We start from the raw sequence: 20,061 nt of genomic DNA on the forward strand, positions 1-20,061 counted from the left end.
TTGCTAATAGCTCTGGATAAAGACAGAGCAATCAGTTAAACCAACAACTCATTAGATTCAAAGAGCTGTGTCCCCGAAAGCACAAGTACTAGCCATCTGATCACTAATTGACAGTATTCTTAAGCATCATGTTATTTCCTATTCAGTCTCAACCTCGAAACTACTACACACAGAAGGGAACACATCTCTCCACCTCTCCTGTAGCACCACTGGCTATTTCTTGCAGAGGGAAACACCTGCAAGCTGGGGGGAAAGACTAGTGCATGTGGTGAAGTACCAGTGGTGTAGAATTAACAGGTGTGTTTGTGTACAGAGGTTTAATGGGGGCATCAGAGACTAATAACCCACCATTTATAACCTGTAGCACATACATTACCTCACTGGATTCTCAAAAGAATATGGTGAGAATCTACTCTGCTGCCGCATTAAGTCTCCTCTCACCCTTTGCTTTGGTGGTATCCCATAGACACTGCTCTAAAATCATTGATTACACTATACTATGTCTCTTCATCTGCGTTTGTTTTTCCCATTAGACTGCAAACTCCTGACGGTCTTGGATTCTGCAAACACTAGCACAGGGCCTGGCTCAAGGCAGATATTCACTGAATGTTCATAGAAACAATTTCTGATGAAGAAACAGGGTGTTCATGGAGTTCTGAAATTCAATTAAGGCTTGGAACCAGGACTGGACTCCAGGTCTCTCAGCTATAAAGCCTATTTATATCAATTTTGCTTTTACAGTATAGGTGCTTGAAGCTAAAGAGGGCAAATCAGGAAACTGAGTGACTGAGAACAACAAAGGAGCACAGAAGAGGGACCCATCTCATGTATGGCTAAGTCTCTCAGTCAGTCTGAGGCAGTACCGCCTCTATATTATAAAATCCCAGTTACCTCTTTTTCTTTCATATTTATAATCCTTTCAGAGGTGGCCAGTACTGGCAGATAAAAGCCTTAAATGTCTACTTTCCAAAAAAATTGAAATTGGTACCTCTAACTATAAATTTCAATGGCTGTTACTAAAGTGCCCAGTCTACTTTCTTTGAAAATTTTTTTTTGCTCTTATTTAATCAATTTCACACAATCTCAGCTAGAGCAAATGTGTACTTCATCCCAACACTTCCAGAATTATACAGACTCTGGAATTAAATTAATTAGAACAGATTGAAATGGAAAGGCAGCATCCGCACTAGGCTGGGATCTGACATCAGGAGGTAGCAGTGAGATACAGTAAAAAACACAGACCATAGCTGGGCACAGTGGCACATGCCTATAATCCCAATACTTGGGTAGACTGAGGATACAGGAGCACTTGAGGCCAGGAGTTCAAGAGCAACGTGGGTAGCACAGTGAGAGCCCTATCTTAAAAAAATTAGCCCAGGGTGGTGGTGCACACCTGTAGTCCCAGCTACTCGGGAGGGTGAGGTGGGTGGATCACTTGAGCCCGGGAGGTAGGGGCTGCAGTGAGCTATTGATTGCGCCATTACACTTCAGCCTGGGTGACCAAGCAAGACTGTATCTCAAAAAACCTCAAAAACACAGTAACACAGACTTTGCAAGCAGCCAGACCAGGTTCTAAATCCTGTCCAAGTGACACAGGTAAATCACTTTTTCTCTTTGGGTTTCAGTCTTCTGAGCTACAACATGAGCATAATATATATGTTATGGAGCAACTATGAGAATTAAGATAACTGACTACACAAAGTCAACTATTTCAATCTTTATACAATAGCTACAGCCCTGAGAGAATGAGGGAGGGGGCAGGAAAACAGCAGAGCCTCTAATGGGAGGAAAAGAAATCCCCTGTCGGGGTCCGGCACGTCTGCCGGGGGACTACCGACCCACGGGAGTCCCCGAGACCGCTGACGTAGATGTCTCGTTCAACCTGAGAGAGAGAGTGCGCGGGAAAGAAAGAATATAGAAAAGTAGAGTCTGGAGGGCTGCGTGAAGATTATGGCCAAAACGCAGCAAATTTATTTTTGTGGGTTACAGCTTTTATACCTTTTGTCTTGTTTACATTTACCTCATCTCAGCAGAAAGAAACAAAGGGGAAAACAGAAAGGAAACAAACTCCATAAAATAGATATCCGGGGCTTGTGATATCCTGCTCAGGAAGCAGTTTAAGGGGGCTAGTGGTAGTAGTTTACATTTCAATGATTTTACATTCCAAAGATACAATGGCGCCCTTAAGGTGGCTGGTTAAACCTGTTTTTCATCAGGAGCTAAAACAAAGGCTTGGGTCCAGGGAAAATATGGGCAGAGGTCTCTGCTCCTCTTAGACATTTCAATTGCAGCAAGTTTATTGCTTACACAGAGACTGAAGGGGGACATGGAAGCAGACAGCACAATGTCCTCATAAACTGCAGGCCTTTGCTTTGCATTCTGTTGTTGCTTTTAGTGAGTCAGCTTACGGCCTTGTCTCACTCGACAGCCCTCGAGGTGAGGAAATACAGTACAGGTCCAGCAGCCAAACTGAGGCAAGTCATGAGCCCTTGGCCCGAACACCACATCTCCCGTTTTTTTACTTTGAAAATGAAGTGTAAACAGCTTCAGTTGCATCTCTCGGAGGGTGGAGAACACAAGATGGAAGACACATGGCAGGCACAACATTAAGCATTACTATTATTAATATGTAGGGTGTAGTACATTGAAACAGACCACACAGGAATTTCATGTCCAAGCAGCAGTCAGTGGCAGCTGTCACCTTCACTAGGAAGACAAGCTAGATGGACAGCATTGTGGGGTAACACTCAAAAAGCCTCAGGAGGGATTGCCGGCTGGGCACATCCCCGGTGTTTGCTGGCCTTACTGCGGCTGTGCCTGTCTTAGGTTGTCCTCCCCTGAGGATCTTACCCGTCATTGACTAACCAGCCATCCCTTCAGGTCCAGCATCATAGTCAATATTATCTTTAGAGGCTAATGGCCTTGCAAGTAATATTAGATTATATGTCACTGAGGAGCACATGCACCCACATTTCTTCAGCTTGAGCCCGCCACCTCTGCTAGGACTGACATTCTGTGTGCCTCTTTTTTGTACAAACACCTCAAATGTTAGCTAACGCCTATTTCACTGTCTAACTTTAAATGATGCAGTTTAGCTTCTAACTTGTCATCAATAGACATTTGAGATCCCACAGCAATAGAAATATTTTTGGCTAAATGATTTGCATATACAGCAGTATTAACAGATTTTGAAAGACTAACAGCAGCTGTAGCTGTAGAAGCTATCACAGACACAATGGCTATAATTCCAGCAATGAGTATACCAAGGAAGCGTTTTTGACGCCGAAGGAGCAGAGATTGGGTTTTGTAAAACAGAGAATATGAATGTTCATCATACCAAGGACCTGAGATATTTAGAGGAAGCATAACATACAGGGGTTGATGAACAACAAGAATTGTGTTAACAGGGAACATAGGCCCAAAAGGCATCAGGAGAATCATAAGTAGGCACAGTGTGTGCTAACATAGAATCACAAGATAAAATGGCTAGCATGGCTAAAAATAGAGTAACCGGATTAAGAGAATGTCCTTGCTGACGAACAATGTGTGACACATCAGCCACTAGGTGTCACATCTGGGTCCAAGTCGGGACTGGAACCTTTTGAGGAGGTGTCGGCTGGTGCCACTGGCGATGGACACGGCGGGATGTCGTCCTCCTTAGGCGTAGACGTCGGATTCTCAGGGGAAGGAAGTTCGGTGAAGTCATCTGAGGGCTCGGCTGATGAGGAGATGTCAGTCGAGGAAGAGGGATGGTCACTGGCCTCGGAGAGGACTGTCTTCTTCGGGGCATGCTTGACGTGTCGCTCAGGCACCCAGATAGGTGAGGGGGCAGACCTAGGAAAAACACAAACGTGACCTCTGCCCCAAACTAATACAGGGTCAGGGCCATTCCATTGATTAGAAAATAAATCTCTCCACAACACCATAGGCGTGGCTGAGCCCTTTGGGTGCCAGAAACGATCAGCTGCTGAATGACCTTCTGCATCAAGGGTTAAAAAATTTAGAACATAAAGAGCATGTCGAAGTACATCATGTGGAGACTTGTAAAAGGAAGGAGGTGAATTATTTAGTTTAAGTAATAAAGTTTTGAGGGTGGCATGAGCACGTTCAACAATTCCCTGTCCCTGAGGATTATAGGGGATTCCTGTCTTATGAATCACCTGGAATTGAGAGCAAAAGGTTTGGAATAAAGAGCTGGTGTAAGCTGGAGCATTATCAGTCTTCAAAATTTTTGGTGCACCTAGGTTGGAGAACACTAGTAGAAATGAGCAGTCATGTCTTTGACTGCCTCTCCTGTATGGGGTGAAGCTATTATGAAATGAGAAAAAGTGTCAATAGTTACATGCACATATTTTAAATGACCAAAAGAAGCAATATGGGTGACATCCATCTGAAAGATGTGGCCAGGTTGTAGAGCACGAGGGTTTACTCCGGTATGTGTGGGTTGAGGTAAGTGAGTCACACAAGCAGGGCACTGCTTAACAATGGCACGAGCCTGTTCTCTGGTGATCTGAAACTGCAGTCACAGGCTACGGGGGCCCTGGTGGTGCAGGGCATGGGACATCTCAGCCTGTCTTAGAGGAGAAAGGGCAGAAGCGATTACCGGGTGCGTGAGAGCATCAGCATTCCTGTTGCCTGCAGAGAGAGGACCGGGTAAATCAGTATGTGCATGAATGTGACCAATAAAGAATTGATGAGTCCGCTTGCGGATAGTCTGCTGTAAAGGAAGAAGTAGGTGTATTATAGCAGAACTGTCAGAAAATGACAAGGGTGCTGTCTCTAGCAGATTGATCAGGTTAACCACATATTGACTGTCAGAGTATATATTAACTGATTGACCACAGGTGGAGAGCACATGTTGGACAGCAAGCAATTCTACCCTTTGGGTGGAAGTTTCAGGTGTCTGGAAAGAAAAGGGAACGTCATCAATTTGTCCAGCGGCAAGTCCGTTTGAGGAACCGTCTGTGAATGCCAAAGTGGCCTGAGAAATCGGCTGCAAAGAACATGTCTTGGGGAAAATAAGATTACATTTGGAATAAAAATGCAGTATTTTGTCTTTGGGATAGTGGCAGGAAAGCTGCCCTGTGAAATTTGCAAGAGCTAATTGCCATGAGTCAGAAAATGACCACAACCAAGATTGTTCTTGGGTGGTGTAAGGAACAATCACAATAGGTGGGTCAGAGCCAAAGAGAGTGAGTGCCCTGAGGCGGCCTTTGGCAATTAGCATAGATACTAAATCGTGATAAGGAGTGGCAATATGAGGCCGACTGGCAGAAGGTGGAGCCACTCTAAGATTCCTTTTTGCCAGAAAAGACCTGTGGGGGTGTAAGAGGTGTGTAAAATGCATAAACACCAAGACACTCCAGTAGTGACACGGTTTAGTTTTTGTTCTGAGAGCATCTTGCACCAATTGCAAGGCATGTCTAGCTTCAACAGTAAGTGTCCGGGGAGACTTTGGGTCTGCGCGGCCTCTGAGCATATCAAAAAGAGGCTTAAGCTGACCAGTAGTTAATTTAAGACTAGGCCTGATCCAGTTAATGTCTCCCAAAAACTTTTGGAAATCATTCAGCGTACTGAGATGGGCAGTAGATAAGACAGGAGTCTTATAGGACACTTGATTGGAGTCAATGAGGCGACCCAAATAATGGAAAGGAGTTACCTTTTGGACTTTGTCAGGAGATATAACTAAGTCTGAATTTGTAAGGAGGTCGCTTAAAGCTCGAAAGGCTTCCTGTAGGAGGCCAGGGGAAGGAGCTGCCAAAAGGAGATCATCCATATAATGTAACAAAAGGACATCCGGATAGCACTCATGGACGGGTGCAATTACCTGAGCGACAAATTTCTGACACAAGGTAGGGCTGTTCGCCATACCTTGAGGAAGAACTGTCCAATCATAGTGCTCAAAAGGCGTGTCAAAATTGGTTGCAGGAACACTGAAGGCAAACCTGCAGCAATCTTGAGGTGCCAAGGGGAGGGAAAAGAAGCAATCTTTCAAATCAATGACTAGTAATTCCCAATTTTGAGGAACAACAACAGGCGAAGGGAGACCAGGTTGCAGTGGTCCCATGATTTCCATAATTTCATTCACTTTCCTAAGGTCTTGTAAAAGTCTCCATTTACCAGATTTCTTTCTAATGACAAAAATAGGAGTATTCCATGGACTGGCAAGTAGTATTAGCATTTTCATAGGCCAATTGTTTTGTAAATAATTGAGCTGACTCGCTATCTCCAAATTGCCGTTTGACTGCCTGCATTAATTGAGAGATAAAATTTTGGTAGGGTTCCTAATTTCCCTGTTTAATTTTGGTAATTTCATCAGTAAATTCTCCATGAGTGGGAAGCTTTCTCCAGGCACACAAAGCTAAAGCATTTACCTGCCCAAACGCCGCTTCTGGGAGGGCAACTTGTGCCTGAACACTTTCATAATCACCTGTACCTTTTAACATCTGTAAATTAACTCCCACTCTTTGTCTCTCATTCCTTTCCATCAACTCGAAAGCGGCATCATCATAATAAGCTTTCCACAATAAGTAGTCGCCACCTGAAAGGCAGGCATTGGCGATGCGATGCCAATCTGCAGGGGTCATGGCCTGAGTACCAAAATTTTCGAGTAAAGAGAGAGTATAAGGTGCAGTGGGTCCATAATTAGTCACTGCCTCCTTGAAATCTTTCATGAATTTTGGTGGAATAGGTTCATAATGGCAAACAATCTCGCCGTTTTGATTGGTCACCTCTATAACAGGACAGACGAGGTGGAGGTCAGAATCGGGAAATCCCTGTTTCATAGACTCAAAGGCACAAGTAGTTGCAAGGATAGGTTCTCGTGGCGTAGAGCACACCACAGGCTTAGAGGAAAGCGTAGTAACAGCAGGGAAAGCTTGAATAGGTTTGGAAAGCGAAGCCAGAAGCCTGGATAATTCCTCGAGGGTAGGAATCGAGGGCACAGCTGAAGCCCTTACCTGCGCGCTCTCTGAAGCGCTGATTTCTGCTCTGGCTCCGATCTTTTCGTCCGGAGCTCCCCCATTTCTGGCTTCAGGTCCGACTCCGAGAGCGGAATCGGGCTTGTTTAGAGGATTGCAAGGTGGTAAATTACCGCCGCCCCCTCCACCATCAGGGTTAGATTTGCAAGAGAAAGAAGAGGAACTAGAAGCAAGAGAAACACCAGGGGAGCAGTGAGGTGGGCAGACAGCCTGGCGCAGGTGAGGCCAGACCGAGAGAAGCAATTCTGCCTGCGGAGAAAATTGATGAGCGGCGGCATATTCCTCAATCTTAGTTCCTATTTTACTCCACGTCGATTCATCTAACGATCCCTCCTCAGGGACCGATGGACACAATACATAAACAATCTCTAAAAACTTAGAAACATGTTTCTTTTTTACTTCAACACCTCTATTTCTTAACATTTGATGTAATAACTTCGTGAACATTAACTTATTTTTGGACTCAGACTGCCCCATTTTACTCCAGATAAATTTTGAGTCCAGAACTACAAGAACCGCGGTTTTACCTTGTCTCCTTTGATTTGGGGTGCATCACTGTACCTCTCGTACTCAGGTCCCTGTTCCAAGGCGCCAGATTCACCTCTCGTACTCAGGTCCCTGTTCCAAGGCGCCAGATATCGGGGTCTGGCACGTCTGCCGGGGGACTACCAACCCGCGGGAGTCCCCGAGACCGCTGACGTAGATGTCTCGTTCAACCTGAGAGAGAGAGTGCGCAGGAAAGAAAGAATATAGAAAAGTAGAGTCTGGAGGGCTGCGTGAAGATTATGGCCAAAACGCAGCAAATTTATTTTTGTGGGTTACAGCTTTTATACCTTTTGTCTTGTTTACATTTACCTCATCTCAGCAGAAAGAAACAAAGGGGAAAACAGAAAGGAAACAAACTCCATAAAATAGATATCCGGGGCTTGTGATATCCTGCTCAGGAAGCAGTTTAAGGGGGCTAGTGGTAGTAGTTTACATTTCAATGATTTTACATTCCAAAGATACAATGGCGCCCTTAAGGTGGCTGGTTAAACCTGTTTTTCATCAGGAGCTAAAACAAAGGCTTGGGTCCAGGGAAAATATGGGCAAAGGTCTCTGCTCCTCTTAGACATTTCAATTGCAGCAAGTTTATTGCTTACACAGAGACTGAAGGGGGACATGGAAGCAGACAGCACAATGTCCTCATAAACTGCAGGCCTTTGCTTTGCATTCTGTTGTTGCTTTTAGTGAGTCAGCTTATGGCCTTGTCTCACTCGACAGCCCTCGAGGTGAGGAAATGCAGTACAGGTCCAGCAGCCAAACTGAGGCAAGTCATGAGCCCTTGGCGCGAACACCACAATCCCCGATCTTTCTTAGTTTTCAGCAGAACCTCCAAAGAAAAAGCCCATGGAGGAGCACTTCCTGTGGACAATAACTGCAGACTTCTCAAGATGAACAGATGGGGTAACAGAACATGACAGTAACTTGCACCTATACATATAACCACTTACAACAGGCTCCAAACATCTGGTTGCTACAGTAATGCAAATGACTGGCCTCAGGTCACAAAGCCAATGATTGAAGGAGCTGGGAATCAAAGCTATATCTTCCATGTCCACGGCTACTATAGAGTCCAATGCACCAGGTGAAGTCCAATCCCTCAGTCTGAATCCATCTCCTTGCCAGTGGAAGAAGACAGCAGGGAGGCACAACAGATGGGAGCATGCTCAGGAGGACGGACTGCAGAGATCTGCCTAAAGGAGCCCTATGTGGAAGGAGATCTCTCACCTGTCATTTCGGTTGATGGCTGCCACCATGAGTGCTGTCCAGCCAAGTCTGCCTTGCATTGACATCTGCACCTTCTGATAGCAGTCTAGAATGAGACAGAGAAATATTTTCAGGGTATGGCTTATCATGGATATAAGAGTGGCAGCAACTATAGAAGAAATGACAGTTAACAAATGGACGCTGAACGAACCTGGAAACAGAGGCCTTTGAGGACTACATTCCCAATCTCAGCTTCTCTGGTCATTCTGCCCCATCAAACCTTCCCCAGCCTCTCTCCTTCCCTTAATTCAGTCTGTCCTCCCTGTTATCTTCCTAGCCCTTGAGAAAAGAATAATCCCTTCCTATCTTAATGCTCTGACACTCTCACTCCCTTGGTCCAGAATACTCTCTCCCTGCCCCTTTGCATATTCAAATTCTTCTCTCATGCTATTTAATATAATCCTTGTGGCTTGTGGACTCCTAAGAAAGAAGCCTTCCTTGACTCATCCAGTCCACAGCTCCTCCTTCCTTAATTTCCCAATGTTAGGAACAGAATGCCAAATGACATGTCTTATCTAGTTAGTTATCAGTTGACAAAATGATCACATTTCTCAACTTTATCTGTATTGTGGTTGTTTAGAAATTGAAAATCCTTCAACCCAAGAAAAGATGGAAATAGATTAGGTTCCTAGGAGAGTCCACATAGACCCTGTGGGAATCTATATGCCAGTGCCTAACATGTTGTAGAAGCTTAATAACTGTTCAATAAATTAACAAACACAGAATTTAAAGTATCCCACTAAAAGTCAAAAATTTGGCTCCCAGGAATAAGGGACCCAACAATGTAGGGGTGGGTAAATAGAATGAACTCTTACTGAGCACCTTCTACAATACAAGCAGGAACTATCCCAGGTACTTTACATTCATGATTCTATGTGCTCTTCATACCACCTAAGGAGCTAAGAGTAATCTCCTCTTTTCAGGGATAAGGTAACAAGCTCATTGAGGTAAAATGACTTGCTTAAGGTCATACAGCTGGTTAAGGGGCAGTGCAGTGACTGGCTGGCAGTGACTCTAAGCCAGGCTTCTTCTCACCTCACCACCCTTCCTCTAGACAGAACCTGGCTCTAGATAACATGAAAGATAAAGACTACATTGATGTCAGTGAATCAGTATGACATGTGCTTGGTCCTGTGCTAGAATCTGGATGAGGGTGAGGAGAATACATGGCTCAAGACAGTATATCAAACAACACAGTGCTAAGAAAGGGCAGAAGGGGTTGGGGAAACTAGGAGGCTGTCTGTCTTTCAGTGGGTTCTAGCCAAAGGGCAGAGAGTCCAAAGGCTTGGGCTTGAGTCCTAGCACCATTCTTATGCCACAATCTATAGTAAATGTCCTTACAGATCAAGTCGAATAAAATCTCTGTGTTGCTGATGTTAGCAGGTAACTAAGGCTTGAGAGGATGAGAAACATCATGTACTAATGCTTCTTTCAAACACTTTCAAAACCACTGTCAAAGCCCAAGAGGGAGACACACCACAACTGCATGTCTCATGAGTGCTATGAATGGGACTTTGGGTTGCAGGTGCATGTACCAAGGGAACTTAACCTAGTCTCAGTGGTCAAAAAGGCCTCTCTGAGGTGGTGCTGATAAAGGGGAACTGGCCAGACAAAAGGGAGTAGAGGAGGGGAAGGAGTGTTCCAGGTAGAGGCAGTCTTCTTCACCTACAGCAGGCATGGGATATATGAGATCCCGTAAGAGGTTTGGTATGACTGGGCACAAAATGTTAGGGGAGAGTATTAAGAGAGATTAGGAAACCTTCCTTTTTTATCTCTAGTTTGGAGGATTTATTCCGGTGCAGGTCCTTTACTATATATAATGTCAAACTTCTTTTATGCAGAAACCATTTTCTATGGCCAAGAACCCTGTCTAATTTACAGAATCTCCTCTCCTTGTCTAGCAGACCATGTGTTCCAGTAGAGCGTGCATGGTTCTGATAATAACTATCATCCCAATTGGGATGGCCTCACTTCTTTGACCCTCAGTCTAAAAGCCTAGAAAATCAGTATAGCCTTTTAGTAAATCAGAGGCTTCTGAGGGAAGAAACTTGAATTGTGTCTTGAAGAAGCAGAAGAGTTTAGAGAAGTGGAAGGAAGTGCATGTCAATCAAGGCAAGAAACAGGATATGACTGCGAAGCAGGAAAGAAACATTCAGAGACCATCAGGCAGCTCCACCTGGGTGACAGTTCACAGCAGAGAAACAGCTGCTGATGTATGCAGAGGCAGCACAGGGCCTCAAATGTCAGACTAGGAGGCCAAGGCAGTGGGCATAAACCTGGTTAAGCTATGAGCTCTTTTGTGACTATGATTGAATTTCTTCCAGAAAAGTGCATAGGAGCACACACACTCAAAGAATATTTTTTTTTACATGTAATGATCAGGTGTTCACAGCCCCCATGAAATCAGTAATGGACCCTAGGATGAAAGCTCAGTCTAAAGGTTTGACAGATGCATGCTACCACCCTGCACTCCCACATCTAAGAGGCCTATCACACATCTCTCCCAGCAGCTCTTGCTGTGGAGCCTTTGAGAGAGCCTCAGAATGCTCTTCAAAACAGGTTCCAATCAGTCACCATCAATCCACTGAAACTAGCACAGAGAGAAAACCTACTTGGCATTCCTTAGCTTCCCACCAAAGGCAGTGAGGTTGTCATTCAAGGTTTTGGGGAAAAAAATTATAAATTAACCTAATTGCTAAGCAGGCTGAATTTGAAAGGGGGGAGGGTACAAAATGGGGATAAGAAGACCAGTCTGGAGGCTGCTGTTGTACAGACCTAGGCAGAGGAGAACTGGGCAGGAAAATAAGAAAGGAGAGTGTAACTAGGATAAACTCAGAGTGACTAAAATCCCTCATGCCTCAGAGTAAACAGTGACCAATGTTCCCCTGCCTGGGCCCTGAAAATTGTGGAGGCAACATTGTTCCATAGGTAGGGCTGAAGAAAAAAGATTGAAATGCCTCCTCCTACTGTCCCTCAAGGGCTGAGTGCAGTCTAATAAAAAGAAATGGACAAATAAAGGGTGTTGGAGTAAGTCAGACCTTGATTTGAATTCTGATACAGCTAGATAACTCTGAGCAAATCAAGTCTAATTTTCAGTCTTCTGACCTTTGGGATAATAATCTCTAATTTGTAAGATCCCATCCCTGGCATATAGCAGATACTCAATACAGACCCTACCATCCTGTCTCACTTCCATCATTTTAATGGAACAAAGCATAGTGCTCTCAAGCTGGTAGTGGCAGGTTGGCCAATACCCAGGGATTCTAAGATGTGGTCATAAGGATGACTGGATAATTCAGTGAGGCTGGCTCTAGGCACTGTGTTCATTCATTCAGAAATCAAGTACACACACACACTCTGTGCCCAGCCTCTTGCTGCCTACTGAGGAAGAGAGAGAGAGAGATTCTTGCTTTCCAAGACCTAAGCCAGGCATGATTTATCTCTTCTCTTCCTGACTTCCTTCCTACTTTTATACATACATATACACAGGTATGTACCTGTGTGTGTGTATGTATATAAAATTCTGCTTATAACTTTAAGTATGCTCATATTGCTAAGTATGCAAGAACTCCACCTTTTCTAATTGTTGCATAATTCCCCATGGTGTATGTCCACACTTTCTTTCTCTGCTTTCTTAGGCATACCTGCCCAGGAAGCCTCTATGTCCCAGCCACCAAAAACAATGCTAACAGCATATCCTCTCATATGTCCCCTTTTTGACCTGTGTGAGCATTTCCCTGTGGCATGTACTCAGAGTGAGATCACTGCATCCTGGGGTATGTGTGTAGTTGATTGACTAAATAGTGCCAGGGTCTTCTCCTGAATAGCTGCTCCATTGACCCTTCCACAAGCAGGACAGAGGTGTGCCTAGGTAACCCTCTTCCTGTCAACACGTGGCCATAGCCAGCTTTCTAATCACTGCCAGTCTAATGGGTGGGTATAAAGGGCTATCATATTATTCTTTTATTTTGCATGTCTCTGATCACTAATAATTTTGAGCTATTTGTTATATGCATGTTTGCATTTTGGGATTTTCTATATATTGCAGAGTTTTCTATTTAAAGAGAAGGAACTGCTGGAAGAGGCACTTCTCTAAACCTGCTATCATTTCAATGAAAGAACATATGGAAGACTCAGGAGACCTGGGTTCTAGCTCTAGCTCTGCCACCTACTATTCTAACGCCCTGAAGGAAAGCACATCATCTTGCTAAGCTTCATTCTCTTCATAGGTCCAATGAGGATCACAATCCTCCCAGTGTCAAAGAAGTTTTAGAAGGTGGCACTGAAATATGAAGGAAAGGGCTCTACAAACCTGAAGGGCCATTCATAGGAGGAAATCTTGGTGTTCCTCAGTGAGACTCCTGCTTTTCAACCCTGCCCAGCTCCTTGACTGAGCATCATTCTTTGCAGTTTCTTGGGGTTGAGATGTAATGATAAAAAAGAATGACCCTGGAGTACAAAGGCCAGAGTTCAGATTCTACCTCTGTCACTTACTAGCTGCAAAATGGAAGACATTAATTCCTCTCATGCAAAGTGGTTGTATGGATTAAAACAGAACTCCCATGAGGAGTGGTGGCACCTGGTAAATCAAGAAGGGACCACAAGAGAACCCCCAACAAGAAACTTTTCCTCTTCAGAGCTGTGTGCCCCCCACCACTACTTTTGGACAGAGCAGCCCATAAAGTTGCGATTTTTACAAACCAGGTCTCCTCAATTTCATTGTGTTGCTTTGCAAGTGAATGCCCAGTAGGCAGTCATTTCAAAGTCCTGGGCCTGCTAGGGGACTGGCTGCCTGCTGAGAGTGGCTGAAAGGGCCTTTGAGGCACGAGAAAGCACCCTTGCTCTCCCCTGAGATTTTCACCAATAGACAAAATGTGGCAAGTGAATTAATCACTTTTAAAAAGAGCAATGCTTGTGACAGAGTACAGTGTCTCCAAAAAGGTTAGGATTCCATCATCCCTGAGATGATGAGGAGAATGCTTAATGCAGGCTGCCACTCAGGGCAGAGCAGCCTGTGTCCAGGGGCTAGAAAAGCAGAGTGGGCATGGTGGGCCTTTCTGGGCTCACTCCAGACTTGCAGAGGGCCCTTTCCTAATGAACTAGGTCTCCTGCTTGGCAGGGCAGTAGGTGAACCTATCTGAGGATTGCCCAGGGTAGTTGACAGAGAATAGACCACATTAGATGTCCAGAGTTGAAGCCAGGCATGGCGGCTCACACCCGTAATCCTAGCACTTTGGGAGGCTGAGGTGGATGGATTACCTGAGGTAAGGAGTTTGAGACCAGCCTGGCCAACATGGCAAAACCTCATCTCTACTAAAAATACAAAAATTAGCTGGGCACAGTGGTGGGCACCTATAATCCTAGGTAGTCAGGTGGCTGACATATGAGAATCACTTGAACCCAGAAGGCAGAGGTTGCAGAGAGCTGAGATCATGCCACTGCACTCCAGCCTGGGCAACAGAGAGAGACTCCATCAAAAAAAAAAAAGTCCAGAGTTGAATCCCAGCTCCTGCACAACTCTCAGACAGTAGAGTGGGTAAGAAAAATCAGTAGGAAAGATCTTATTTCAAAAGATTAAAAAATAAAAATAAAAAAGGAAAGATCTTGTCTCAAATCCAGGCTCTGGCAGGCGGATCACCTGAGGTCAGGTATTTGAGAACAGCCTGGCCAACATGGTGAAACCCTGTCTCTATTAAAAATATAAAATATTAGCCAGGCATGGTGACAGGTACCTATAATCCTAACTACTCAGGAAGCTCAGGCAGAAAAATCGCTTAACCCTGGGGGCAGTGAGCCAGAGATCTGTGCTACTGTATTCCACCATGGGTAACAAGAGCAAAACTCCATCTCAAATAAATAAATAACATGAATCCAGGCTCTGTCACTTACTATGTGAGGAATGGTGGATGAATGAGTGACTTCGCCTCTCTGAATCTCAACTGCTTCCTTCATTTACATGCTAGCTCCTGCTCTCTAAGCCTGATTCTGCATCTGTTAAAAAAAAAATGGAAAGTACCCCAGCAGCCCTACTATATATGTCACATAAGGGTGCTATGAAGAGACAGTGCTATTATATATGTCACATAAGGGTGCTATCAAGAGACAGTGAGACAAAATATGTAAAAATACTTGGGATGCAATGAAGTACTGCACAAAATAGAGTAAGAAGAGCTTATGCTATCTTATCACTTTCCAATTTGTGTTTACTCGATTTTAAAGAAGTGACAGAGTAAACCAGGATGATACATGAAAAGGTATACACAGAACTTGGAACATAATTAGTGCTCAAAATTACCAGAGGACAGATAAATGAACTGTCTAAAATTCCCAGGCAAGAGCAGTGGCACGAAAGGGAAGCTTCCCTAGCCCAAGAGCTGAAGATGGTCACAGGAGAAGGACAAATCAATCAGGAAAAACATAGCCTGCTCCCATCCACCAGTGATCCTGGAGACCCCAGCAGGCAAAAGACCAAACAGATGACAGCTATTACCTGTGATTGGGGAAGGGGTGATGAAGAAATCAAGCTTTCTCTTTCTGCTGTGAATGCCTCTGTATTGTTTGAAGTTTTGTTTTTATAACAATGACCATACTATTACTTTTTTAAAATAAAAGTTTCTTAGGAAAAAAAAAAAAACTCCTATACTTTCTTTTAAGAAACCTTCCCTACGATGGCCTGTTGCCACCACAAGTCTGTGCTAACCTGTATCAATGCAGTTATCATACTGTTCACATGTCTAACATCCCCAGTAGGCAGCATGTCCTTCTAGGAAACAAGGACTTGTCTTCATCTCTCTGCTCCAGGTGCCTGCCATAGCAGGTGGCACACCACAAAGCTCAGGGTCTGAGGAAATAAATGTCTACAGCACTTACTGACATTAACCTCTCACCAGTACTTCTATCTGGTTGGAAATTACCCGTTTTATAACTGTATGCTCATCTTTTTCAAATAATTTAGGCTTCTATGTATATGTAGGAGGGGGTGGGTTCCAATTGGACCCCACCTCGGCCCAAGCCTTCCAAGCTGACCAGGTTGCAATGATGAGGGCAGTCCCGAGTGCCCACCCCACGGCGTGAAGCACCCTCCTCCTACAGCCGATCCGATCAGGAAGGCCGGCTGAAAGAGGTTTAGAGGTCAGAACTGTCCGACTTCTGGGCTGCTTGTGGCAGCCTCCTTCCGGGACTGTCCCGGGCACCGCCTCCAGCATTGTCCTGTGCGGCTGCGGCGGGAGAGCGGAGGCGCGTCACAAGCACAAGCACTGAGCCGGGGCTCGCGTCACAGTGACAGCCACCGTGTCCTCGGGAACCGTCTGTGCAGCTTGAGAAAGCAGGAGCCCACTGCGGCAGTGTCACCGTTGGCCGACGGACCCCCCTTTCACTGCGATCGTCTCCATGGTCCCGCGATTTCCGGAATCACTCTTGGCGGAACCAGGCTGAGAAAACCTCCAGCCGAGCCTCAGGGATGCCCAGGAGGGCGATGGATCCCCAAGGATTCCCTAGATGCTTCAGGCCTGCCCAGATGGTGTTGGGGTCCGTCTCCTTGAAAGCTGTCCCTACTGGGATTTGCAGGTAAGGTCAGCCTGTGTGCTGCAGGGCTACCCTATCCCCGAGGGGCTTTCAGGAAGAGAGCAGAACCCCACAGCCTCAGGGGCTGCCTGTGACTGTTGGATTTCTCCACTTGGCTTAGTGTGTGAGTGTGTGTGTGTGTGTGTGTGCGCGCGCGCGCGCGTGCATGTGTGTCTGTTTGTATGTCTCCATGTGTGTTCACATGTGTGTGCATGTGCTAGCGCTGTTTGCTTGACAAGGAGTGTGGCCAGTGCACTCCAGCGCGGTTTCTCTGTAGTCTGCCTAAGTTCTGGTGCGCCTCTGTCTTTGGCCCAGTTTAGGGGCAGTGGGTCCCCACATTCTTTATGTTGCTCCTGGTTTCTAAAGCCTCAGTGTCGTGGGGGTGTGCCTTTCGCCCCGGGGACTCCTAGTCACCTGCCCATCTCGAGGGGTCAATCCTCCAGAAAGATGAGCACAGCACACCCAAAACCAAACTCTTCCAGGGGCCCTTGGTCCTGCGGCACATCTAGGGATGGCCCCGTCCTCAGGACCCCTTGAGGGACTACACCGATGTCCTTCAACTGATGTGCATTCGACCTACTGAGGATTCTTGTTCAAACACAGATTGTCATTCTTGTGTTGGAGTGAGCCTGTGATTCTGTATTTCTGGTAGGCACTCACTCAGGAGATGCCAGTGCTTATGCGTCATGATTGCTGTTTCCAGGAGCAAGTCTCGGTTTTGTTCTTGGAAGTCAGAATTGTAGATGTAGAGTCTGCATTTAAAGGCCTCTTCTGCATATAGTCTTTGGTTTTCTTCCTAGTTACTTTCATAAGATAATTTAAATGGTCATTGGCAATATAGATGGAGACAGATAGATAGTTTCTAAATTAAATTTATTTTGAATGACTCCATTAGTTGACTCTTGGTTATTAGGGGTAGATTAAATTGTATGCAGTTAACCATGGGATGAAATCACAATGGGCTTGGTATCATGAATAACTGAAATCACAGTCATGTAAGAAAACATTAATTTATTTATTGTTCTATGTCTTTCTGTCGAGAGTCGTTTGGTACCAAACCTAGCTTGGGAATGTTCCTTGATCTCAGCTGTCATGGTGACAAGGAAGGGCCTGTGCAGGACCTGAGGTATGGTAAAGGGTCATAGGTACCACGTACCGGCTCCACAGCAGGCCTCCTGGCTGGCTGCCAGGAAACCTGTCACATCACAGCAGTGAGATGCAACAGTGGCTCAAAATTCTCAGTGTTGTTACTTGAGCCGCCATTTGTAAAGTTCAGGAATCCTGCAAAATTTCTAGTAAAGAAGAGACAGTAAAAAGCCAACCATAATACCTGGCCTCCTTGGGCAAAGGTGTGGCCTTCACTCATTCAACAAAAGTTAAGTAACATCTCCAAGCCAGCATCTGTGCTGGGCACTGACAGACACTGAAATGAATCAAACATGAATCTGGCCCACAAGGAGCTCTTATTCTGAGCTGGAGATGGGAAAATGAAACAAGCGCACAAATAAGTGTGCTAAGTATGACAGGTGCTCAGAAGATGTTTTACACAGGGTCAGGGAGCACAACTCACTGTCTTGCAAAGCTCTTGAATGATAGAGTTCAAAAGAGCTCACATTTCTTGAGCTCCCTACTACACAACAGATACTTGACATTTATGATCTCATTTGATCCTCTGAAAGAAGCCCAAGTCTTACAGAGAGTAAATGACTGGTTAAGATTACAGGGCCAGTAAGTAGCAGCTGGGGGGATGGAACCCAAGCTCTACAGAACCACACTGTCTTCCAGGGCTCATATGCCCAATTCTTCCCTTCCTTCCCACATTTAGCATGCCTCAGCACACCATAGTTTTCTGATGGGATCAATCGGCTGACAGAAAATAAGGAAAAGCCTTAAGTCAAAAGAAGTTTATCTGAGGGGTGAGAAAGTTCTCTCTTCCTGCAAGTTCTCTTGCAAGTTCTAGTTCCCTTCTAGTCTCCTGCTAAGAATGGTGCAAACCTATCCTTTCTTCTTTTTGGCAGTCTTCATACCACCGCCACTACTTTCACACACTACATATTCACTTTTCAAATACTACATATTCACAAGCAAATACAATGCCTTAAAGCGTCCTATCTTTAGGTTAAAACAAGCTCTGCAAACAAATCCAATCAAAAGGTTATAGGACACTCAAGAAGCCATGAGCTGGGCGTGGTGCTCACACCTGTAATCCCAACACTTTGGGAGGCCAAGGCAGGTGGATCACCTGAGGTCGGGAGTTTGAGACCAACATGGTGAACCCCTTCTCTACTAAAAATGCAAAATTAGCTGGGCGTGGTGGCGCATGCCTGTAATCCAGGAGGCATAGGTTGTGGTGAGCTGAGATCGTGCCACTGACTCTAGCCTCAGCAACAAGAGTAAAATTGCATCTCAAAAAAAAAGGAAGAAGCCATGGTTCTTAGTAGGCTGGGCTAATTACAAGCTAAACAGAACCTAGAAGTATAATGCAGCCTCCAAGAAAGCTAATGAAAGGTCTGGCCATATTAATAGAAGTACAAAATCTTTAACAAAGGGGATGGTTGCCCTGCTCCTCACAATAGTGGTCATACCACACTGGAATTCAGAGCAGGCACCAAAATGCTGTGGCTGTATCATTTAAAAATGACTAGGATGAGGAGGAGACTGAAACCACAGTTTAGGGAACAAAGGCCCATGTGGCTTGGAGCTCTGTCTCCTAAGAGTTAAAAATCTGGAACAGAAAAAGGACGCCATGCAGTCCTAGAATACAGAGCTGAGGCCAAATGGGGGAGCTGCAAAGGGAGTTAACATATGATAGCCCATAGTGTACCAAGTGCTATGCCAGGTGCTGTCACACTATTACTTCCAAGTTTGTCAGAAGATAAAACTGTTTTCTACTAATTACAAATTGTCTTTACTTATATTACTCCAATTGCTCAGAAAGTCTTTCCATAAAGCTCCTTGTATAAAAATATGACCTATCTCTAGACTGAAACCAAAGGCCCGTAAAGCCCTAACTTTTCACCTGCACTAATTACAATTCTCTTACCAGAGCACGTTCCGTGAAAGGCAGAGATCATCATGATACATGTTTCTCCTCTTCAATGCCTAATAAGATATATTGCTCATAATGGGCCTTAAGAATGAATAAATGCCAAAGAATGGCCAGGTGTGGTGGCTCATGCCTGTAATCTCAGCACTTTGGGAGGCTGAGGCAGCCAGATCACCTGAGGTCAGGAGTTTCAGACCAGCCTGGCCAACATGGTGAAACCGTGACTCTACTAAAACTACAAAGATTAGCCAGGCATGGTAGCACCTGCCTGTAATCCCAGCTACTGGAGAGGCTGAGGTAAGATAATTGCTTGAACCTGGGAGGAAGAGGTTGCAGGGAACTAAGATCACACCACTGCACTCCAGCCTGGGCAACAGAGCAAGACTCTGTCTCAAAAGAAAAGAAAAGAAAAGAAATAAATGCCAAAGAAGATATAGAAATGGCCAATGAGCACATAAAAAGTTGCTCACGTTATTAGCCACCAGGGAAATACAAATCTAAACCATGATAAGATACCATTCCACATACACTAGGATGGCTATAATAAAAAACACTGATGACAACAAGTGTTGGTGAGGATGTGAGAAAGTAGAACCCTCACACGTTGCTTTTGAGAATGTAAAACGCTGTAGCCACCCTGGAAAATGGTTTGGCAGTTCCTCA

At 45.0% G+C, this 20,061-nt stretch overlaps 1 protein-coding gene across 2 annotated transcripts in view; it reads right to left on the reverse strand.

Annotated features, from left to right (window-relative positions):
• Nucleotides 1-1,928: 1,928 nt before the first annotated feature.
• Nucleotides 1,929-20,061, reverse strand: part of LOC144580794 (uncharacterized) — a 34,668-nt gene continuing 16,535 nt past the window's right edge. Inside the window, exons 3-5 of one of the 2 annotated variants that reach the window (XM_078359890.1) lie at nucleotides 8,751-8,835; nucleotides 7,508-7,697; nucleotides 1,929-3,834 (exon numbers count right to left, since the gene is read on the reverse strand). In XM_078359890.1, coding sequence (XP_078216016.1) covers nucleotides 3,555-3,834; nucleotides 7,508-7,533 — 306 coding nt within the window. In that variant the 5' untranslated portion in view covers nucleotides 7,534-7,697; nucleotides 8,751-8,835 and the 3' untranslated portion in view covers nucleotides 1,929-3,554. Of the gene's footprint in view, nucleotides 7,698-8,750; nucleotides 8,836-20,061 lie in introns of both variants that reach the window. The other variant, XM_078359889.1, reaches the window with a different exon arrangement.

The sequence above is a fragment of the Callithrix jacchus genome, chromosome 22 (assembly GCF_049354715.1).
Source record: "Callithrix jacchus isolate 240 chromosome 22, calJac240_pri, whole genome shotgun sequence".
In the NCBI taxonomy this organism is placed as follows: Eukaryota; Metazoa; Chordata; class Mammalia; order Primates; family Cebidae; genus Callithrix; species Callithrix jacchus.